General features: G+C 35.6%; 1 protein-coding gene across 5 annotated transcripts in view; it reads left to right on the top strand.

Moving 5' to 3' along the window:
* LOC128675607 (uncharacterized) overlaps positions 1-25,205 on the top strand; it is a 135,305-nt gene that overhangs the window by 83,042 nt on the left and 27,058 nt on the right. For 4 of the 5 annotated variants that reach the window (XM_053755128.2, XM_053755133.2, XM_053755124.2 and 1 more), the window contains 12 exons: positions 7,468-7,582; positions 8,919-9,050; positions 9,837-9,957; positions 10,192-10,319; positions 10,518-11,629; positions 11,992-12,215; positions 13,491-13,664; positions 13,971-14,125; positions 14,979-15,149; positions 15,981-16,274; positions 16,726-16,859; positions 17,377-17,515. In XM_053755128.2, coding sequence (XP_053611103.1) covers positions 7,490-7,582; positions 8,919-9,050; positions 9,837-9,957; positions 10,192-10,319; positions 10,518-11,629; positions 11,992-12,215; positions 13,491-13,664; positions 13,971-14,125; positions 14,979-15,149; positions 15,981-16,274; positions 16,726-16,859; positions 17,377-17,515 — 2,877 coding nt within the window. In that variant the 5' untranslated portion in view covers positions 7,468-7,489. The remainder of the gene's footprint in view (positions 1-7,467; positions 7,583-8,918; positions 9,051-9,836; positions 9,958-10,191; positions 10,320-10,517; positions 11,630-11,991; positions 12,216-13,490; positions 13,665-13,970; positions 14,126-14,978; positions 15,150-15,980; positions 16,275-16,725; positions 16,860-17,376; positions 17,516-25,205) is intronic. The other variant, XM_053755139.2, reaches the window with a different exon arrangement.

The raw sequence follows: 25,205 nt of genomic DNA, 5'->3' as shown, positions 1-25,205 counted from the left end.
TTAATGTGACATGCGGCAGCGAGCGGCGTGTGGTAGAATGCATGAGCGACAGCGACTCGGAGCGATAGCTACGGATTTACCTCGCGATGCGAGACTGTGACGTAAGTTATAAAAAAGTTTTTTTTAAGATTCCAGGCCTAAAGACTATATCTGATAATATACGAATAAAATTTGAATTTCTAAGCGAGCGTATACATAGATTTGACATCAGGCGAAAATTCGCTATGCCGCAGTTGCAAACGAAAAATAACTTTGTCAGCTGTTTTCTCAACAAATTACTGCTACAATTGAAAAACAAAAGCGCTTCCTTTAAGTCAAGGAAATTACCAGACTGTTTTAATAATTAAAGCGTCGTATCGCCAATTGAAGAAAGAGTCAATAAAGGAGAAAATTTACTATAAAATTCACTTCGGACAACAATTTTCCTTTTATGAAAATTAAATTGAAGTCGCTAATGCTTATAACTTACACCCCACTGGGCAATGTCTTGGTTAAAAATCTTTATTTTTACATAAATAGCGCCTTTAGTTAGATTCCTGCTTTTATATGGCAGCTTTAAGGCTAAGAATTCTAAAAATCCTCTCTATTCACTTTAATAGACGGGGTCTTGGGAATTTCGCTAAAACTACATAATCAAACACAATTGACTGCCTCCATGGTTCAGTGGCATTCGGCTTAATGACCTGAAGGTTATGGCTTCAAATCCCACGGTAAACTAATACTTAATTTGGTTCGTAGTCGTGGAGGCCGCTTAACTTGTGTCCCAAAGACAGGCAAGTTGGAATCTCACACAGCCATGTGAGTTTGTAGATCAATCAATTGTTTTAATTGACCGCTATCTGCGTCCGAGATTAAATATAATATTGGAGCTATCACTCGATAGGGTGCTCGTACTCGATTTATAAAAAAAAATCTTTTCAGCATTTTTGCTTTTGTTTCAAATCGGACAACTTATAAAATCTTTTTTCTTCTCAGATTTTTTGCGTCTTTCAACTTGGATGAACTTATAGAACTATTACGTTTGTAAAAACTTAGATTATCAAATAAAACAGACAGGAGATTTACAGCCTTTTTTAGAATACCAATAAAAAATATGGTCTCTGAATGTAATACCTACAACATGCCAAAACTATGAAAGAACATCTACTACCACCGATTAGTGAGGCGCTCCCGATACCGATGATTCATAGTCGATAAATAACCGATCATAAATCGAAATTTATTGCGTCCAGGGCCGCATAAATCATGGATAATTGTCCTCGGACCAGGGGGCATCATCCCGTGTAAAGAATACTGTACGTCTATAAGTGCCGCTTGCGCCAGACTTTTTGGGAAGAAATTATTAAAATATTCGATTCAAACGAATGTACGCCGGCAGATATTACTAGGTCAGATTTATCTGCCGGCGACTGTACATTCGTCGTACTGTACGATCATCAAAAAGGAAGGCTACCAATTATTGTAATGCACGATATAGGTATGCAAGCGAACGCCGTCATTATATCCAAAACTAATGTTAGTTCTCCCTAAGTCAATGTAAACTAAGAAATTGCGTACATTTATCAAGGGGTATTCTTGTATGATTAACTGGATGGCAGAGCTTGGGAGAAATTGTACATCTGGCTAAACACATCTGATGTCCACGCCATTTCCATTTTATAGGGTTGCCACAAAGTGAATAATTAACTTTTTGTAGAATACTCAGATTGTCGTCCGACGTGAGAGGAAATTTCTGAACTTTATCCTTTTGGGCGCTTTATCATCTGGTCGTTTCGAAATGCTAATAGTTTGTAGTTTTGGTGAATATCATTTAATTTAGAATATGACGTGAAAAAGTGCCTGTGCAGGCCTAATTTCAGAATAAACGATTTGATTTAGATTTGATTTGATTTGATATAATTTCCATTTCCAAAATTACTTAATTGATGTTGCCAAATTATATGTGGCCAAATGACAACCAATCTTCTTGAAATTTTGCACACGTGTAGTTTGAATTAAGAAGAAGGATATAGGGTACCTTTCATTCCGGAGAAATCACTGTTCCCGGTGGGAAATTCACGTGGGCAATAGCTAATTTAAAAATAAAAACTTTTTAACAATGTGGTAACCCTGACCGTCGAAGGCAAAAGTTAGCGTTGCGCCGGCGCATAATTTCTCCCTGGCAATGGACGCGGGCACTTTCTTTATGGTAATGCTGCAATGCGCACGCGCCCCGGATTCTCCCGGAAGACAGAGATAACAGGTGCTTAGCTTGATCTACTGAATGTCTTAAGTAGATATTTCGTCTGTTTATCAGAAATAAATTATAGATAAATGCATTTATTTGTAACAAAAAGACACACAGTCACAGACACTGCATCTAAGAAAAAAACACACACCCATAAAAATTTTACCCATGTGGATTGTGACCGTATATCACAGTGATACAAATAGGCCAATAGATACCTCAGTGTGGATTTTGCTCAAGGAGCAAACACAGATTTTCAGTTACCACCTTTTGAGGGAACGCGGTTAGACAAAATCAAAAAATTAAAAAGAAAGAAATATAAGCCATAATATAATCTAACATTGTTAATGGACTCCGACTTTCTGCCTTATTGGCTGAGGAAGAAACAAGGAAAAACGGTCAGACGAGAAAAAACCTAATTGTATCAACACTGGTGTGAGAACAATAGCACATATTTATATTTACTTCAAGATTTGATAGATAGATAGATAATTCGTATATTTGATTTGCCATAGACACCAAAAAAATCACAGACAAGTCTTAACTATAAAAAAAAACCACTATTAAACAAATTGGTATGCAGCAGAGGCATAACTCAGCGAAAACTTTCTGCACCTTTAGTACAGAAACACTTGAAAATTGATAAAAATAAAGGAAAGAAAGAACATCAATTTATATTATGGATACACAAAATATGGCACTGAACTAGAAAATATTATAACTAATACCCAATTTTAATGTACCAAATTGGTTCCCGCTCAGCATACGTCATGGCATAGCCATGATACTGCTGATCTTCGACTTAAAAAATGACCGAGATTTTACTATGAAATTCACGCGGGCGAAGCCACGGGCAAAAGCTAGTTGTATTATAAATGAGAACCTTTAAAGATACTCAACTGCTCCAGACTTTAGATCTAGCTCATCGTTTGGACCCCTGTTGAGACTAAAGCAGCTGCCTCAACCGTTTAAATCTCAATGGGTTCCGCGGTATAACTTAAGAATTGATGTTCTAACAGCAACATTAGAGCAGTTATGGACCTCTTATATTTCTTGTAGCGCGTAACTTGAAACGGGTTAGGTTGCATGATTAATGTTATTATGTAGACTGTGTTGTGCATTTAAATGTTGAAACATGAATTGTTAATTATGTATAGTCTAGTTAGAATATGGACTCCGGAATGAAAACCTTTTAGATGGTTTAGATTTTTCACATTTTTAGTACTAAATTAGTAAGATACTGATGATAGATTATTATACTTTAGGGCCGTTTCGCAGCTAGCTGATAAATTACTTATACATATCAAATATCTAACTGCTGTTTAACTGCCAAATAGTTTTAGGCAGATTTGTCTAGCAGTCAGATCTTGTATTGTAAATACAAGATTTTATCAGAAACTGGTGAAGTAATAATAAACTTTATGGAAAATTATCAATTCATTTGAATTGACTAGCGTCAATCAATTATTAAAAAAGAAATGTTCAACCATATCAACTCTATGATGTTACGGTATTTATATTGATAACTAAATGCGCCCGGAGCTTCGCTCCCGTGGGAATTTCGGGAAGAGTCTCTTCATAGTCGTATAACGTGGAATCATCGTCGTGGTCATTTCGTGGAATGAAACACACACAACAACTTTCTTAGGTAGGTACAGGTTTCGTCACGATGTTTTCCTTCACCGGAAGCAAGTGATGGTCGATGAAAACTACTATATATTATTCAAATTTGTTTACAAACTCATGTGGCACGAGTAGGACTCGAACCTGGGACCTTTCGATCCACAGGCGGGCGTCTTCACTACCACTACTGCTTCAGGGAAGAGTACTCTATGTGTTATTCCAGGTTATATTCCACACGTGCACCAAATTTCATAACAATCCAATAGATTTTGCATGAAAGATTAACAAACACACATACATCCTCGCAAACTGCATTTATTATTAATAGGAAACCAGCGCGAAAAAAGGAGAGGTTGGGCTGTCGATGAAAGGGATAGCAATACATGTGCTTTTGATCTAAAAGTTCTTGGAAGTACTGTTTCCAGTTTGTAACCTATAGCTTAACGCCCGCTTCAGTGTGTGGCACCCGCGAAGGTCACCCGCGGTGGGTCAAGGTCAGACGCGTGCGCAGCGTGATAGTATTATTCTTGTTGTACTATACTATTGTTTGTATGCACCTGATGCTTTGCATTTAACGAATATTGATTGAGAATATTCTTTCTCTTTCTTATCCAGTTTTGATTGGTGTCAAATTTTATTTATGTCACCTGAGGCACGACGCGTCTGTCTGTATGAAAGCGATAAAATCAAAAACTACCGGATTTTTGTACGGTTTTTACCAATAAATAATGTGATTCTTGTGGAAGGTTTAGGTGTATTTATTATGATTTTATCCGAGCGAACCGGGACGGGCCGCGCGTTTAAACCAAAATCATCAATTTTTCAGAATTAAAACGTAAATCACGGCGGATTATATCATAAACATACAAAAATGTTATAATCATCATGTAAATCTTATACTTCTATACATAATATAGCCATAATCGTAACTTTTGGGATATTAACTGTTATCCCTAATAAAATCTATTCAATGTGTGTAAGTAATTAACTCACAAATATTTTAAGACGCTTTCTCTTCATAAATTTATGTCTGGTTCACGTTTGACGAATGAAAATATAATAATAATATTTTGTCTCGACAATAAACAAAAATTAACTATACTAAGTTCTTATATAGAATTAGTATTAGTTTGTAATAATTAGTAATTCTTATGGAGTGTGTTATTGCTAACACATATTTTGTTCAAGTCGGCTAAAGGTATCTTTTTTAGTCTATACTTAGGTGTGATTATTCAGTCACAGCGATTTTATTAACTGTTTTATTATTTTGAAACTAATATTTATAATAAAAGTTTCAAATTCAGCGTTTATATTCTTGATCTTATATGTTTTTAACATAAAATATATTCTGATCTGTCATAGGCGACTTCACATTTACGAATAAAAAAAACGGTAATTGTAGCCTCAACTGGCATGATAGAATACTATATATACATGAGTTTATTTCTCTCGGCATTTCTGAGCAGTGGTCGTTCTGAAATGCCAGTAATTTGTAGCTTTTTTCCGTACACTATTTATAATTTGTGTTGGCGTTAAAAAGTGCCTCTGACGGTCTAATTTCCAAACAAATACATTGGTATTTTAATATGTTCAAAAACTATTCACTCGCCCTTCTCACTAAACCAATGTGAAGTACCTACTTTCTTCGATGAGACATAAATTATGTAAACGAAGGTGCCTCACACGACGCTGCCCTAACGAACCTGAGATATAGGACGCCGGGAGGCACGACTAGTGAAGCCCTATTGAAAGACACGTGACAGTTAGATGGTAACTTAGTTGCTGTTCGAATAGTTACATATTTGTTTATATGTTAAAAGGTGGCTATGGCTATCCTACTAAGTCACACAACTCGCTTGCAGGTGAGATTTTTATAAGGCGATATCTCCCCCCCTAAACAGATTCGTTTAAATATAATTAATTTCAAGGTGTGTGGTTCCCGCCTTATAATAGAAGCACACCGTATCCTTCCGTGGGTGGCGTACAAGACGACGAGATAATAGGCTTTCGTAGCTGATTGGCAACCATAATCCCAAAGAAAGTTGACGTGAAGAAGGCGCTCGGTCATAAAATCAGAGCCAAATCTTTGAAATTCTACAGCTAATAACAATAAAATCGAACTCAGTACTAAGACAACTTTAAAATCCGAAATTATACATCACTTATTGACGTCAAAAAATTACTTAACTAAAATCTACTGCAGACTTCCAAAGCGGAGGTGAAGAAACGGCGCAACAAACTTCACCGCAGCATTTTCTATGCCTCTGGCCATTTATATATTTAAAAATAATGTCCCAACAATACTTTATTTCTTCAAAAGAAATATTTTAAACATCACTGTAAGAACGAACGTGCGACCTTTTCAATTATTTTTAACTCGTAAAAGTACGTGATGTATGGGATATGGGATTCATTCTCCTAATGGGGGAAAGTTAAACACCGGTTTAACGTTCACCTTAAACATGACTTATGATTTAGATGGGCCAGTACAGTACCAGGGTGGATCTTCGAGCGTTTCGACCGACGTAATTACCACCCATTTATTCATTTACCATCTCTACATTTATTATTCATTTAGTTATTCTTTCTTCTTCTTCATGACTATTAATAGCCGACTCGCGAAACTAATGTTGGGGAATATTTTACATAAATCCAATGTACATTTTTTTAGCTAAATGAGCAACTTTTCTATTACAGTGAAATTTGAAACGAAAATTACTTATACGAGTTTTTAATTTATCTACACATATGTAAAGTCTAATACAGTTACAATGATAAAAGTTAACAAAAGTGTACTAGGTATTTATTTTAAAAGACATTTCTTATTGGTTGCTAGTCAAATAAATATTAAAATATTTTTGTCATTCTGTTGATTGAGATCATAGATAAAAAAAAAAAAAAGAATGAGATATAAAAAATTCGCCAGGCACTGCGCCAAATTTCACGACGATTGACGATGATTTCAACCCACGTTTTCGTGTACAAGAGTGAGCCTTCTGTCCGTTGGTGTTTACTCATTCTGTGATAAAAGCTCGGAATAGGTATCTTATCCCAAGACAGTAATTTGTCTCCCGTTTAGAAGATAATAGAAATCTTTTATAGTTATTGGGTAGGTAGTTGATTATCTTGGTTTATAAATGATCATTTTTATTACTCGTGGAAGATTAAAGACAAATTAATAGGTGTTATAAATTTAAATGTTGTGATATGTATTGAAAACAATTTGTTGTAAATCTTTTGCATAACCTATTGTCTGTTTTACAAAGTTATGTGTAAAATTATTCATAACATTTTTCGGCGTATCATCATAAATTTAACGTGTATATAACGTGTATATTATAGAAGTCAATAGTAAGGGAAAAAACCGCCTCGAGATGGTTCGGGATGTATCACATATCAAAGGACGTAGACGTATCGTGCGTCCACACTAGCAAATTTGATATACCTCGATGCCACGCAGAGATCTGATACGCTAAAATGATGTAAGTGTGGACCCAACTGTGTTGACCTGAGAAAAACTCCCTCTGGCCACGTGGTCCAACTACCTTTGTTCTACAGATCAACAGCCTGTGTTTACATATCCAGTCGAAATTTATAACCAAAACTGTTTGTTTTAGATGAGCCGTTCATAGCAGCGGCATGGGCCAAGCGGGCAGCCACCCGAGCGCCGTGGTGCCACGCACGCGCCGCGCGAACACGCTGCCGCATGAGCCGCCGCGGCACGCGCCCAAGGTATGTATTTCTCTTCTTCGTCGTCACCACTCCAAATCCTCGAGTGGTGACGCACCCCCGACGGAAAAAGAGGGGTGTTATAAGTTTAACGTGTCTGTCTGTGGCATCGTAGCTCCCAAGCCGATAAACCGATTTTCGTTTAATTTTTTTTTTGTCATAGATAATTTTATCCCCAGTGTTCTTAGCCATGTTTCATGAAAATCGGCTCAGCCGTTCAAAAGTTGCAGCGAAATTAATATTGAAAGTCGGGGGTTTTTTTTAATTTGTGTAACAAATAAACTCGTTATATTGTTTATTTAAACTTTAATGCACATAATATAAAAAGTTAACAATTAGTGTACTTAATGCATTATCTGCCAGTGAATCCTTAGGACCAAAGAGAATATATTTGATACTTAGCCTTGACAGCTGATATACAACAATGAGCGGGAGCGTTGCCCTCTGGCAAGCGGCCGGTTGTAAAATGACTTCGGAATTTTCATAAAATCAAGATTTTTACCTTGCAGCTCTTAACGCATCCATGAGAATTAGGTAATCTGTAGATATTGTAAAAAAAATGTTAAGCTTTGCAACTGCTTAGAATTTTACTCACATAAGAACTGCATGTTATCTAAAACACCACAGCCACTAGCATAATTACACGTGGGCACCTAACGGGATGTCAACACAAGTTCTAATTACCCTCGTTACCATCATCAAACACACCGGTTGATCCTGATAAACTTACTGATAACAATACAATGGAAACATTTTCTCTGAGCCCTTCTCTTGTAGTTGAAGATAGCAGACAATTCCTACATCTTAGCATTTGTGGACAACAATGGAGCTAATTTTTCCGATCTTCTACTGACGTCTGAATCACCACGTCGCTAACAGAACTTTTACAGAATTCTAAATTTTGTCTGCGGCTTCGCCCGTAAATTATACACGGGAACAGCAGCTTTTTCCTCAAAATAAAGTTAGTCTCTGTTCCTGCTCTGTACTAAAAAACAAACAAATTTAACATTTTTAATTAGTTTGATTAAAATGTGTGCCAGGCGTTGTTACTGCGTTACTAGGAGACTGATATAAGATCAGATCATGTTTCAAAAAGTAGTTTGTTTTCATCACCAAGTGTAGAGAATGTCCATCACGTAATTGTAATTTATTTTGTCATATCTTCACTTGCATCCTAATTCAAACTTTATCATAATCTCTCTATAATACAATCAAAGGAACTAATGAGAACAAAAGATTTCTTCAAATAAGATTAACACCTCACATTACAAATTGTTTATGCATTCATTGTCCGCGATCGACCGACAGGTCAAAAATATTAAAATCATCAAAATTTCAGGTTCTGCCTTCCCTCCCAGAGTCCCCTCGGCTGCGGAGCACGGACAACGGAGCGATCCTGCAGTCCGGAGGCACCATCAGCGGGAGGAGGCCCACTGTTGGGCTTCACGACAGGGCGCCGCACGGGCATGTGGTAATTCTTATTTTGTCTTCTTCTTGGCGAGTCCTAGACTAGAAATTGGACGACTATTGGACCATATACTCCCTTGGATGTTATACGAGGCAACAGGGACCCATAGCCTTGGCAGCTAACAGGTAACAATGGCATTACCATATCATATTGTCAAGTAGGAAGTTTGTAACGACCTCTGTGTCCTATGGTCATTATGCGGACACAGGAGATCCCGGGTTCGAACCCCGGTCAGGTCAAAATGTAAAATGATGTTTTTCAAATTGACCTGGGTCTTGGATGTTTATCTATTTATGTAAATGTTGTACAATATAATTATCGTTGTGTTAGTATACCCTTAAGACAAGTCTCGAACCTACTTTGGGGATAACTCAATTTGTGTAATTTCGTTAGTGTATATTTATTTATAGTCTGACTACTAAGGATGCCGAAGATCGTACGAATTGTAGAAGTAATAGTAGAAATGCGAATCCGGTGCTCCTATGAGTTGCGGCTCAGAAAATAACGAGGAAAATCCTCATTTGATAGAGATCTCCCAGAGAACCGCAGGCAGGCAGGGAGCCGGTTAAAAAATCACAAGTTAATCTTCAAAATTTTATGGTTACGCTGAAGAGTAAAATGAGGAGGATTTTACTCTTATTTAGAACGGAAAAACTCTGGGTTTGTTTACGCTGTACCTGAAGCTGCCGCTGAAACCCTATTAACATTATGCCTCCGCAGTCGGTCGCCGGCTCTAATATTGGAACTTGAAATTTTCACAGTATTTACTATAATCTTTGCCATTCACAGCATTCAAACGCGTTCCGATCGCGGTCGGCCGGGGCCGGCGGGGACGCTGGGGACATCCGGTCTCGGGAGCGGGACCCGCTGCACAGGTCACACACTAACCTGGACTTGAGGCTCAATGAAGGTATTTATCATGAGCTGTTTATCATGATAAGATCTCTTGATACAACATAACATTCGTACTTAATTCACCGAACATCATCACAAAGTCATCATATTTTATGATGATATTCTTTAAACTTTGTTGGAGAATTCCAAAAATAAAGAATGCGTAATGTTGTTTAGTGTATAATGCGTAATGCGTATGCGTGCGCCTTATTGTATGGGATTGTAACGTAATTGTGTCATTTGTTTTCAGGCTCCGGTTTAAACAAGAGGTTTGGTTCAGAACCTGACCTGAGGTTAGAGGAAGAACCTCAGAAACCAAAATGTAACAAACATTTTCGGAAAAAATATCGCGCTCCTCCCCCTCCCACCAATAATGAGGTAAAAAGTGATTTTAATTAATGTTATAGTTCAAAATATAATTTTAACAAAGGACCTAAAAAGCAGTAAAAGTATTTTCTCAGTCCGTCACCAACTAACCAGTCAATAATATTATTATTTTGAAGTTTTCTCGAAATGCCTTTTGTGAATTTTAATGACATTGAAAAAAATTAAACCTATTACGAATTTCTTTTGCAGAATTGTGAGGGTTCTTCACCAGATTCCAGCGAAGGGAATTCGAGAGAACCTCAAAGAAAATTGAGGCTTTTCAAAACTAGAAACGAAACCAAAAAGATGAACGGACATTTCGATTCGAAAACACCGGGTTACAGAAGCACAGAATACAAATCACTCGATTTAAGCGACAATCAAGCTTTTGAAAGAAGATACAGATCGCCGTGTAAAGATAAAGAACAACATCTTAAATATCCAGATAATACGGATATGATTCAATCTACATCGTCTCTGAAGAGAGAAGAACGATTACTTCAAACCAAACAAGAGCTCAAGAAGACAAGGATAGACAGAGTGAGTGGATGCCGGGCGAAAATGTCCAAATCAAACGAGCAAAGCGAAGCGTGGAAAACTCCACTATTGAATAGAAATTTCAGATATTCTGAAAGGTTCAAGAAAGAAGACGGCGGAGTACCACCGTTGCGGAGAGAAAAGACTTTCGACTCTTTGCTAACAAGTGAAAAAGAAAGCGAATCTCCGCGGACACCACATGAGACTCGGATGAAGTCATTAGGAGATCAGTTAAAAGCAAACAGACTCGCCCCCATGGCTGAGAACAACAAGCCTTTGAGGAAGTCTCTTCCGTCACTATTAGCCAAAAATAGTGACGAAAAGGACGAATTCCAAGCGGAACTTAAAAAGGCTACTAGTAGGATAAGAAACGATGTAGGAAGTAAAGTTAATAATGTAAGTGAAAACAAAACTAGTCAAAACGATAAAACGAGCGCACACAAACCAAACCCAACGAAATCAGCAAGCCAGAACAAAGTCACAGAGTCTAGTCTAAAAACGAATGTTAATAACAAAGCAGATAATATGCAGAAAACAGCGATAAGTAGGAGGCCTTTGGGTCGATTAAATGAAACTAAAACAAAACCGACCATCCCACAAAATAATACTAACGTTAAAAACAATGCAGCAGTCAGCAGGTATAAATATAATAGCAAAGAGAACAACAGGACGATGCCGGATCGAGGACAAGCATCGGGCAAGGAATCTACTCCGGAACACTCGCCTACCAGAAAGAAGGAACCACCGATATCAAGGCCGGCAGAAGTCGCAAAACCAGAAGAAAAGTAAGTATATGATATTATAAGTAATGATTTTTTTAGTTCAAGCTGTTTATCATGACAAGTTTTGGCATCATCAAAAGTTTTATTTTTACAAAAATTTCACTTTTGGTACAAGCTTACAGAGAGAGCACTGAACACGTAACAGAAACAAAACATTTCCGTGCATTAAAACCGATTTAGAGTGCACCATGTGTTAATACTTATCATAATAATACATTGTCATCCAAAATTGAACGTGTTTACATAACTTCAGCTACATCGGTTGAAAAACATCAAAATTTAGTTGTAATATTCTGCCCGAACGAACATAGTGAGATTCATACATACATACTGTTTATAACGGAAAATAAAATCCTCTGTTTTAGGAAAAAGACAGCTCCATCGAAGCAATTCTACTTCGGCATGATCGAGAGCAAGCAGACGGAACCCCGTGACCACCTGAAGGACTTCCCAGGTCTCGGCAGCCCGATCATAGAGGAGATCAGCAACTTCCACCTCATCGAGAAGAAACTCCTGGGGTACCACGACGAGGACGCCGAGTTCGAGAAGTTCAATGCTCAATTGAAGGAGAACTGTAAAGTTAAGAATTGTGAGTAGAATTTCGACAGTATAATTAATTTATTACAAGCGGTTTGGCCCAATGGTTTATAGTCGCATTTATAGTAGTACTACCATTTGTCCGCGACTTTGCCCGCGTTAATTTCGTGCGTCCGCTAATTAGTTATTATTGTAAATTTCTCGGGTTCTGAGCAACGTATTGCGATGAAAACTATACCAGATTACGTAGTTAACTTTGTGTAGTCACTCTGTTATTATTTTAATGTTGTTAATTAAGTCCTTAAATATCAGAAAACAAATAAGTAGTCTCCGCAATCGTGCGCTATTTCAATACACCGATTTGATTAAAATTAAATCTAAATGAGAATATTCTCAATGCAACCAGCAAGGCGGTCAATTAGTGAAAATAAACAGACAAAATGAAAATCACATTAACGCCTCACCGCGCATGTAGGCGTGATGTTATCCGACTTCGCCAGTGAGAGTTCGTTTTATTGCTAAATTCTAAGGGAATGTTATTTAATTACACGTGGATGTGGGCATGACTGTTGGTAAATTGTTATTTCCTTATTATGAAATTTCTAATCGGTGTGTGATAATGAATAGGCGAGTATTTTAGCAAGATATGTTTAAAAAAAAGGGAAGGCTAAAACAAAATGTTTTATGCGACTAATTCTAACTAATAATATAAATGCGTATAAAAGTAAGTTTGTTTGTTACCTCTTAAAGCTACATCTACTCAACCAATCTTTATGAAATTTTGCATACATATAGTTTGAAGTACGAAGAAGAACACAGGGTAATTTTTATCCCGGAAAAACAGCTGCCTACGTGAGTTAACGCGGGCGAAGCCGCGGGCTAAATCTAGTTTGTATATAAACAATTAATTGGGTGGAATCAAAAAAGCTAATATTTTAATAGTTCATATAGTGATATATGTACATTAGGGACCAATACTGTTTAATTTAATTTTGGTATTTGTTCTTAGCAGTGGCAGTTCCGAAATGATAGTCATTTGTAGTTTTAAGAGAAAAATTTAATTATTTAAATCTGACGAGAAAAATTCGAGTAGACGGAGTCAGAGTTGCAAAACTCGAAGGACACGTACAGGCTTATTGTTGGGATAAAAATTAATACCTATGTGAAGAACCTTTAGTTTATAGCCCTATCCCTTGATTTACTTTTACAATCTGCCGGGAGAAACAGCTGGCATATTCTATGTTTTTGTTTCTCCTCCAGACAGGCACAGAAAAGTGTAAAGCAATCATGTATATTACCATAATAATTTAGTCTCTTTATGTCTCAGTATCATCAGAATCGGCGCTCTCGTCAGAAGGGTCGGAGGGCGAGTCCGAGGGCTCTCTGGGCATCGCACTGAGATTGCGACCGACGTTGCCCAAGAAGCAGCCAGCCGTGCCCAGATTCTCTCCTGCCGCTGCGTGGAGACAGCTGGCTAGTTTGGATGCTCATTTAGCTGCAGGTATAGAAATTAACGAATTATAATTATAGAATTAACCTTTTGATATCTAGAATTGAAAAAGAAAATATTTTACTGTGTTTTTAACATTGCCAAGTTTTTAGTATGATCTAGTGTCTACACAAATAACTCTATCTACATAGTACCCTCTTTGGCCATGTTGGGAATTTTTTTACGCTAACCTTGTGCTTTGGGGCGTCACAGCTCCGAATACAATCAGGAACACGCGGAGACAAATACAGTATTAACAGTAACAAATCGACAATCTATACAAGACAAATTAAAGAAAGTCTCAATTATTTCTTTCAGAAACGCAACCGCTGGCAGTAGAGACCAAAATGGCGGCGGATATATCACCAGAATCGTCACCTCGGTCCGACCAGTCTGCAGACAAGTCCGGAGACTCCGGGATATCTGGTGATCATGCTCATAGTGATCACAGGGTGGACTCGCCGAGACATCACGTGAGTATTCCTCTTTGGATAGACGATGTATATGGTTTTGTGGAAGACATATCATCAAGATATAAGTCTTGATGATATTTCTTGATGATATGTGTGTCCACAAAACCATGTGTCGACGACGATATATTCGTATAAATAGGTTCTTGGGTTTCAACGCTCAAGGCTGAAGTAGCAACCGGGAAGCAAAGTCTAACGGCTCGATGAGAGACGCCGGATGGCATATCACCAACGTTATACACCCTCTCAGAAGAACCATCGATCAGTACCGGCAGCGGTCTGAATCAAAGACAAATAATTAATTAAAGACACGAGCCAGCTATAAGGCTAAAAACTATTAGGTTCGATCACATCATTCTCTAAATAATAGCCCAGAGTCTATGAAAGAGATCTACCAAGAAAAAGCCGGCTTAAAAGTAAGTCGTTGGGAAGGTGTCAAGTTTTAGAAAACGCCATTAAATCATATATTTTCTTCTCATTATATATTTTCTGTAATCATATCTTTTAAAAAAATATGATTTAACTGCCGAACCAAAAATATATGACTTTCTAACTATAGTACAATGTAGGTACTCACTAAACACAGTATAAAACAAGGCACTCCTCCGCCTCTGTTTATATGCTTTCTTCTTTTAAACCACACAACAGATTTCAATGCAGTTTTTACTTGTTATTTAAACAATTTAATGCCGAACTTACGTAAGTATGGTGTATATAAATGACCCGTGCGAAGCCGGTTCAGAGTGTGGTATACTTACCTCCTTCCTCGCCTGAAAATAAGTGTAGTACCGCATCTACACTGCCCATTAACAACCACAAGAGTATCTACTGATAAAATAATTTCTACTATAAACAGACCCAAGATTCCTCTCCTGCCGCATGGACGCCCCAACAAGATCTGGGCGACAGCAGCTCGGACGGCGCGGGGGGCGCAGGGGGCGCGCGGGGCGCGCTGCTGCCGGGGGGCGCCGTCACCTACAGCCCCGGGGCGCAGCCCTTCAGTCTGTCCTTACCTAGGGAAGACAGGGTGAGTCTTGACTCGCGACTTTGGGATGGTAGGGGAGCGGTCGGTAAAAAAATTGAGGTTAAAGATTCTGGCTGGAATGTTTTTCTTTTAAATTGAATAAATAACTGGCTGGAAATTATGTTTTTATTACGAGTAAAAAATATATAGTGACTAACCTAACTAACCACTCGCCTAACCTCCCGTTAAGCTGAGGAGGAGTAAAGGTTCTATGAGTTTTTTTTTTGCACTTTCTAATTATTTTATATCACCGTTCATTTATTTACTGATGTGTTATTTGTTGCCGCTTCATTCCTAACCTGCTTACTTTATTCCTAAATAATATGCTAAATTGTATTTAAGTATTGGATGTTGAGGTACGATATTAATCTTCTTCTTCTTCTTCTTCTTCTTATTCTTCTTCTTCTTCTTCTTCTTATTTAAGAGCTATGTTCTTGTCGGTGGAGTATATTAATAATAACCTTTCTTTATTTGTAACTGCTTATAATCATTAAAATGTGTATCTCCTTTAAATTTAATTTTGTATAGTAAATAAAAATTAAGAAAATTGCAATGCATATACGTATATTGCGTATGATGTATGAGAGTATGAGCGAGCATACCATCGCGATACCATTAAAGTTCTACCTGGCATAAGGTTTGAATAGTTTTTGTATAATTTATTAAATATTTATAAATATAAATTACATTAATGCACTATTTAAAACTCTTTTATCGTTTATATTTTCCGCAAAATCATTCTCTGTACAATTATTCTTCAATCTTCTATAGTTTCACCACCCTTTATTCCTCATCAGCTCATTTAACCAACAGAGCGTCTCCATGTCCACATAGTTTAAAGGGATATCGTGTTTCTACGAATGCTTCCAGGGCAAACAGATCCAGCAAGGGTTCAACAGCTTGCAGAAGCTAAGGAAGTCGGTTTCAGGTGCCTTAGGAGCAGCCCTAGGTTCTAGAAGGTTCGATTTGGAACATGAGCCGATGTTGGAGGAGCCAGAACAGAACTGGTTCCTGACGAAGTCGGCACCAAACTCCTTGAGCAATCCGCTGCTGTTCCAACCTCCAGTCAGGACTAAAGGTCCCCCTGAAGATGATATTAAGGAGGAATCGAGACCGCCTTCTGAAAAGGTAAAACCGCAATTTTAGATCTTATTCATTGTCAATAAAGAACCTTGTTCTTGTGGAGAACATCATCATTGGTGGAGTGACTCAATAATAATTGGCTATTCTCCAACTAGTCGAAAGAGGAAGGTACTTTTTTCTTATGTCAAAAAAAGCTTGTATGACACTAATTTATTGTGACGTCACGGATTTTGAAGTCAAAAGCATTTTAAATATGCTTTAACTAGACCGAAAAAATACTACCCTAACACAAGTAATCATTATTATATAAGTCACAAAGTAGCTTCTCGTTGTCTGTCTGTCTGTGTAGATCTTGAAAACTACGCAACGGATTTTGATGCAGGGTTTTAAATAGTAGTGATTCCTGGAAGGTTTAGCTATACAATATATTATGGTTTCAACCGAGCGAAGCCGGGGCAAGCCGCCAGTAATCCATAATTATTATTGTATTAAACAGGAGGAGGAATCATCATCATGGCGGCCCAGTAACTCCTACCTGTCTTGGGGAGGTCACGTGATGTACCTCCCCCCCGCCCCCGCCGCGCTCGACCAACCGTTGTCGATTCTTGACCCGCTTGACAGACCTGTCAGGTAAGGATATTTATACTAACAATCTATCACGGACCAAAGGGAGAACGTATTTGCATTTCACTTTTCACTATCGAATTAAATTCGAAATGACACGCAGCGAACCAATCACGTGGTTGTCGTTGCGTCACAATGGCACGCTGTGATTGTTTAGCTGCACCTCACTGCGAATCGACTTGATGGTGAATAGCAAAGTCGCACTACGGCCTCAATGTAGTGAGGAATTCGATGTAGGAAATTGTGCACAGTTGCAATGAAAGTTGCACATATACTACGAAAAGTCTTATTTCATTTTTAATGTGAGTGTAACGAACTCTGATATAATTATGTAACTATTTGAAGATAATAAAAATACATATAGGTAAGTTTCTACTACTAGATAAGTGTCAAATTAACGACTAAATTTTATCATAAAAATTTCGAACATATGTAAAAATTTTGTTTTCTAAAAATGGTTTACCTTCAAAAATAAATCTCTACCTACTCTCTAAGACATGCAGGGTTTTCCATTTTTTCTTAGGAGTAAATCGAGCGGTTGTTTGGAAGTGGCCGCTCGTGCTGCGCGCGCGGCGCTGGCGTCCGAGATGAGGGAGCGAGAGAGATCCGCATCGCCCGAGATAGTGCGAGCGTTGCCGGCCAGGGTGGAGCCCAACCCTAATGTGAGTACCTAGATTTTTTGCTTTCTTTGGTTCAAAATAGTTTCACATCAACCCATTTAGTGCTCACGTACGGTAATACAAAAACTTTTATTGACTATTGTGTCTAGTGTTCTACTCCACATCCGTGGATTTCGATTGAGGCGTCTAAGGGACATATACCCTAGACAATAGCCTCCCCTAAGGGGGTTGACGAGAGATATTTTTACCCATCTCTGACTATAAGAATCTAATAACAGGAATAAATATGTTCAGGTATGTCCATTATATTAATACCTATTGATATCTACCAGATTTTAGCAGTAAAATAGGCAGATGCCAAGCGCTCCACAAAGTCATTGTTTTTAAAAAATACAGCTCACAGACCAGACTGCTCCACGGCATAGAAAAATTAAGTTTCATCCATGAGTTTGTTAAGTACAGTCGGTTATAGTTGTTTTTTTGGATTTTTACTAATTTTGAAGTCATAACGAAATACTTTTGTTAAAAATTTTTATTTCATTTTTTCTCGTAAAACTTAGAAATTAACGTTTTTGATTTTAATCTGTTGATCATACATATCATAAATTTTGTGAAGCCACTGGGCGCCGTGGATTCATTAGTACCGAAATTTAGCGCTGAGAGTTTGCCATGAAATAGTACTTATTTTCTCAAACTTAGTTCAATACAGAACCGGTCATTCCCGTTATAAAAAAATATTATTTAAATGGTTAGACAGTATACAAACACATTAGAATACAGCCGAACGTTGTCTACGAGATTTGAATGCCAACACTATATCGATCTAGCAACGGCAAATACCAGTGTTTATGACTGCTGAAGACCAATAAGTATGAGTATACGAGTATACAGCCAGGAGGTAGTTATTTTTGAGAAATATTATGTCATTTTATTATACAAAAAAAGACGACAATATAACAACAATATAAAGATCAGAATTTAAATTTATTTAAAAAGCACCTCGAGACCTTACTAATTTATAAATGCTATTATAATTTTGACGATTTTATTAATGATAATAATCCGATCAAAATTTAGTTAATTTAGTTACTTTTATCTATTCGACATTGTTTTGTGGGATGATAGCATGCTCTCCATTTAACTTTGCATACCCGTGGACGGTGAAACATGTAGGATTAAGTTTTTATTTTTACACCACATTGTAAAAAAATTACACTCATGTTTTACACAAATAAATACTCTTTGTCTTTGTAAAAAGTGCCTCATGCAAATTTATTTTTGCAACTAGTTTATTACGCTATCAAAAATGATCTTCAACAATCGAAGTGTTAATTCTAGCTGGAAAAAAACTTGTGGTCTCCGCGGACATATCCGTAGCCACAAATTAGCTATAGTCATTAGTCCAAGGTAACACTCTATCCGGAATGTGATTGAAATTGCACTGGGCGGGCAAAGTCACGGCGCGAATTAGTATTTTGCGATTACGATTTAATTATCAACAGATTAGAGTCGTGATATAGTTATCATTCTATGTATTATACCCAGTTGATAGAATATAAAAAACGTATTGAACGTTAACGAAAATGATATTCTTATTCTACCTACTAGTAAATTTTAAACCGTCGCTAATTTCCGATTTCGATTTTTAATGAATGACAGTTTATTCAGTGTAAATTCCGAACAAACTTTATTGCATTAGGTGCTTTGCTGAAACAAGTAAGTTTATTAGTGGACGAATTTATTAAAAGAAAATTTTATGTAATTACTATTATTAGGTACTACTTTTATGTAGGTTAAGCTTAGTAAACTTAAGCTATTGAAATTGTATTAATTGAAATCGTAAGTATAAGTTACAGTTTTAAATATAAGTTACTGAAATCGTCACTTACTTACATAAATCAACAAAAAGAAAAATATACCCGTTGTTTTTAACAGGTTTTTACACAATTGCACAGAATACGGAACTAATAAAGTTTTTTCAAAAAGTAAATTGAAATCTCCCAGTCAAAACAAAGAAAATAATGCGGAAGCTGTATTTAAAGCTCATTGTTGGGTTTAGGCGTGGGAACGTCACATACAGAGCAAATTAACACAGTCTCAGTGACATAATAGTTGACTTGTGTGATAAATTATCTTTTTTTACCTTGTGTAGGTGATGAATAGCATTGAGAAGATATATGGAATATTTCATATAATTGTTTCTTGTGGTTTTATGTTGTGTTATTACACTGAAGCGGTTGTGGTGTAATGGTTAAGACTAATAAGAAAAATAAATTATTATTAAAATAATATTAAGTCACTATTAAGGAGTATATTTTTTCTTTTTGTTTATCTATGTAAAATAATAAATAAAAATAGCAGGTAGTCTTAAAACTTTTAAGAGAAGAGAGCTAAACAGATTTTCATTAATAAGAATAAATAAATTTTATAAAATATGGTATAAAAAATTTGGTAATTTTTCAGAGATTAGTAAGTAGATCTTTGAGTGCGGTCTGTTTTGTTTTTCCTTAAAGTCAACCCGTCACTTTAATAAATTTATAGCATCATTATCTAACACTATTAATCACCATATAATAGGACACAATTAGACAAACGACTTACGACAAAAATCAATTTATAAAGATTCAGTATAACGATTGCTTAAAGTAATAAATTAGATTAGCAACGGTTCTTTGTTCGATAATAGTGTTTCAAAAAAAAAAACAGACAATTGTTCAAAGAATATTATGGATAAATTGTTTGATTTATAATTATTTATGATATATATTATATATTTTCTAAAGGTTATATGCGGTCAAGCTTTGCTTAGGTATTTTAAAAATGTTAATATATCCGATTATTCCAAAGGATGTATTTCTTGATGGTAAACTGAATAAATATACTATTTTATTCTATTATTATTTCATGTTTTATTCTTGGGAGGTTTTCTTTTTAATTATTTTTCTCCATGTTGGACATCACACGTTGTCACAGTCTATATAGATAACTAATTCAACCAAGTATGTATGTCGATGGAAATCTTATTAATGTTCTTGTTTAAATACCAATAATCAGAAATTAACATAGCTATGATGTGCCTGGGTAATCATTAGACAAATTGTTATATTATGGTAAATACTCAATTAATAGAAGCATGCGTGTGAATATTATATTATAAATAAATTAATATCGAGGTTACGACGACGACATTTATAAAGTTTTGTGAAATTTAATATTAATTATCTAATTTGCAAAAAAATATGAACCTTTTTTTAATAAGATAATATTAGATTTATTTAAAACTCTAACTTAACTTGGGCGGACACTAAATTAAATTAACTTGAGCGGACACTAAATTAAATTAACTTGGGCGGACATTACATTAAATTAACTTGGACGGACACAAAATTGGACTCCATAGTTAAATAAGTGCAATAAATAATGTATTTTAATGATGGATTCCAAAATATCCCTGGATCTACTACGTACGCACAAAAGAATCATGTTTAGCACCACTGACTTTTTGGCCTAACCGCAAAGTCAGTGGTGCTAAACATAGAATCAAGTCATTTTAAATTCACCATAAAGAATAGATTTGTATCGTAGATACCTGATTTGATACCGTGCCAACTACAGTCCTTTGAACTTTAATACAGGCTAACATTGATTGGTGGTTTTGAGATTAAATAGTGACAGTTTGTAAGCCTAACGTCTATGGGAAGAATCTCTAGTTCACAGCTGTTTCCCTTGATTGACTTTTACAATCTGCACTGGATGAGAAGATAAACAAATTAACTTAAACAAATAATGTTTGTATTTGTTAATTGCCCACCATAAAGTAAAGGTAACCTTACTGGTGTAAACGGTGTTGGCAATGACTATGGCAGGGTCTTATATAGTGACAAATGACTTGTGCACCATGGCAACCATTTGTTACTGCGGCCGCTATCTGCATTAGTTCTCAACATATTTAGTTTTTGACTATCGTTATCGATTAAGTTATTGCTAACGCTGGTGTCAGATTTTATAATGACATCTGACGTGACTTTTACGACTGTCTACTGTCATCTAGAGGCAAGTAGGCGCATACACACTAGTGAACCAAACTGTCCACCAATGTGCAGGTTTCGTCACGTTTTACTTATATATATATATATATATGGAAGTAAATGTATTTTTAATTTTTTTTAAATACAAGCAATAAAATCTTCTATTCCATCACCGATAAAAATTAATTATCTAAACATTTTGTACAAACATTTCGTTTTGCAACATTTTGACAACAGCCGAATTTTGAAGGGTCTCAATCTGACAAGACGGAATGTCACGAGCTACAAGACTTTTGGCGGGAACCGAGGACGCGGCGTGTAAACAAGGCACAATGGTTTAGTGAGCAGAATACTAAGTGCTGTTTAAGATCAGTTATGCTAACTACTATTTTACCTTTGATTTTACTGATCTTGATGCATTCAAGGCGTGACAAAATAAATAAACCGTTGAGGAATTCCCTCGTTAGGAATCGATCCTGAGGACACCATTTGTATAACAATAATACATTGCCATAGAAACTGAAATGACGTGAAAAATTTCAACACTGTATGACAATTGTTAGTAGGTGAAATTCAAATCGCAATACTTGATTACGGACAGACGGGACAAGTGAAACTAAATAAAAGCTTTTACAAACGTCGTACAATTTTCTAAAGTTTATTTTTTTCAAATTAATAAACACATCTGCCTTGGCCATTTATCTGACGACCTCGGTGGCGTAGTGGTAAAGTTCTTGCCACTGAACCGAGAGGTCCCGGGTTCGATTCCCGGTCGGGTCATGATGGAAAATGATCTTTTTCTGATTGGCCCGGGTCTTGGATGTTCATCTATATATGTATTTGTTATAAAATATAGTATCGTTGTGTTAGTATCCCGTAACACAAGTCTCGAACTTACTTTGGGGCTAACTCAATCTGTGTGATTTGTCCTAATATATATATTTATTTATTATTTATTTATAATAATAAAACAAATCATGAAAAACTTTGACCCAAAAGACATGTCAAATTAAAGCATTATCATATTTGACCACGCAAAATCAAAACATCCACACATAAATCGATGGTATTAAATTAGTTTTTCCTAACTACGAATAGTGTAATTATAAACTTTATTAAGAAATCCTAGACGAAGATCATTTCATCATCAATACATATAATAAAATTGAAGAAAGGCCAAATTTGTACATTGGATATTTTTTAAAATTCTTCATGGAATATATACTTACTTACTGATATAGATGACGCAAATATAGTTTTGGAAATTTTTGTCTGTCTGTCTGTCTGAACGCGCATGCGCATCACTCGAAATCTACTGGACCGATTTGCTTGAAATTTGGTATATAGATATAGGTACCTTATATACCGGGTTAACATCTCAAGATACATTTCATCCCAGTAAATGGTCAGGTTCCCGTAGGATAATTGAAAAACTAATTATGAATAAAAATGCCTCAGAATCCCGGGTTAACATCTTATAGACATCCCGGAAAATGAAGAGGGTCCTGTAGGGAAACTAGATACATTTCATCCCGGTAAATACGCGATAAAAAAATTACTGAGACTTTGCTATGAAATTTACGCGAGCGAAGCCGCGGGTAGTAAAGGTAAAACACAACTTTTGATTACATAAATTATATTTGACACCGGTTAAGGCAACAACTGAAAAACGACACCGGAAAAAGTAGGTAATGCGAGCAAAGCCGGTAGCATCAAGTTTCCTATGTGAAAAACACTAGCACAATTTTCCTAATAGTACGGGAGGCGATGCTACATTTAACAGGATTCATTAATAAAATCTGTTCAATTCATAACACACTCGAAAAGAAAGAAAATATAATTATTACAAAGAATATCGTTACATAACTAGATATTTATGTATAGTTTTCAAAGATTTTAATAATTAAATAATCATTTTTACAAAGCATTTGGATATATTTCCAATTTTCGAGACCCATAAATTAACTTATTTAATGAGGAAGGGTTATTGTAAAGAAATAAGACGTAAGCTAAGTATGTATTTAATAATAAAAAGGAAACAATTATATTAGTAATACTGTATTTTCAGCATACCTATCTTATTACGTCAAATGTACAAAAGACTAAGTCGAATGGAACAAAAAAAATAAAAGCAAATATTATTTTCTTTTATTTTATTTATTTATGTTTTTTTTTTTAATAATATAGGTATGCTGAAAATAGCTTACTTCTTATTTCTTTACAATAACCTTCCTCATAATTCCTCATAACTCCTATAATATTATAATATAATAGTAATATATATATTATAATATATATATTATAATATATATATTACTTCAATATATTCTTTAATACATATATTATAATATACATATTACTTCAGTTAGACTTTAAACAAAATCAAACAAATTTGTTCAATCAATCTCTGTAACTAATGATGAATGTTTAAACTAACTTCTAATTTCAAATCCGGAAAAATGTCACTATCTCCCGTACTAAATGGTGGGGGCGATGCGCGTCGCGAAGTCTGCGCTAACACATCATACACATGCGCGTGCGCAGTTAAAACGATACGTTTGGATTTCCATTTTATTTAAATTTACGTTTCGTGTTGTGTTCTGTATTGAAGTTTAAGGTGAGTGTTTATGATATTAATAATTATACTTAATTTATGCTCAGCGTTTGTTACTGAAAATTGTCATTTTGTTAAACCTAATGTGATAATATTGCGGGCTGTGTAATTTTATTTTTGTAGTATCTATATCCAGGCTAATGGATTAATATAACTGTAGGTATCAGATTTATTGCTAAAGTTGATAACATATTTATTTCGCAAACGAATATCTTTTTACAGACAATACAATTGCCTATAATTTTTCCAATTTCAAATCCATAAATCTTTAAAGTACTGTAGTAAATAACGATATGCTCATAAATTAAAAACAATAGACATTTATACATAAAGATACACATTATATCATTAGCTACAATGTGTTTTCAAAATAAGTAATATTTCTCAGTTGGACGCACTTGCGCGGATGTGGTTTCCGCAGTTATTTATATAAAACTACATTAATATGATTTAAAAGTGAGAGTCATTATTTAATAGAGGTTTGTATATAATTATAATTGAAATAAATTAAAATAACTTTAGTCTGAACTAAGTTTATCCACAGTAATAAGCTAATAGTCAACAAAATTACATGGTATATTTATTTAAAACTAGTTGTAGTCCTGGTCTTCGCTCCCGTGGGAATTTTCAGATAAAATATAGCTTATAGCAATCTTTAATAATGTACCTTTATAATGGTGAAAGAAATTTTGAAATCGGTTCAGTAGTTTTGGAGACTCACGCCTCAATCATACAAACTCACAAACACTTACCTCTTTATAATAATAGTAGAGATAATAAAAAGAAAGGAGAAAATCCTCGACCTTATAATCATGACTATAATAGAACATATATACGCGTAAGTTTTTAAAATGGTATATGAACAATATCTATGGTCGTAATAAATGAAACTCTTGTGTAGTGGCAATTAAAATGTAAATATATATTGGAAACCAAAAATACAACTCAACTATCGGCGGCAATTTTTTTGACAGTGAAAAATATTTGAAATTAGAATAACGTTGTCAACGTATTTCTCTAATACAATTTTGGTGGCCAGTGCAGTTATTTTATTGTAATTTAAATCCTGGACAGTATAACCACTTCTGCA

The sequence above is a fragment of the Plodia interpunctella genome, chromosome 2 (genome assembly GCF_027563975.2).
Source record: "Plodia interpunctella isolate USDA-ARS_2022_Savannah chromosome 2, ilPloInte3.2, whole genome shotgun sequence".
In the NCBI taxonomy this organism is placed as follows: Eukaryota; Metazoa; Arthropoda; class Insecta; order Lepidoptera; family Pyralidae; genus Plodia; species Plodia interpunctella.
Note: the sequence above shows the minus strand (reverse complement) of the source record. Positions and strands in the feature narration are given on the sequence as shown.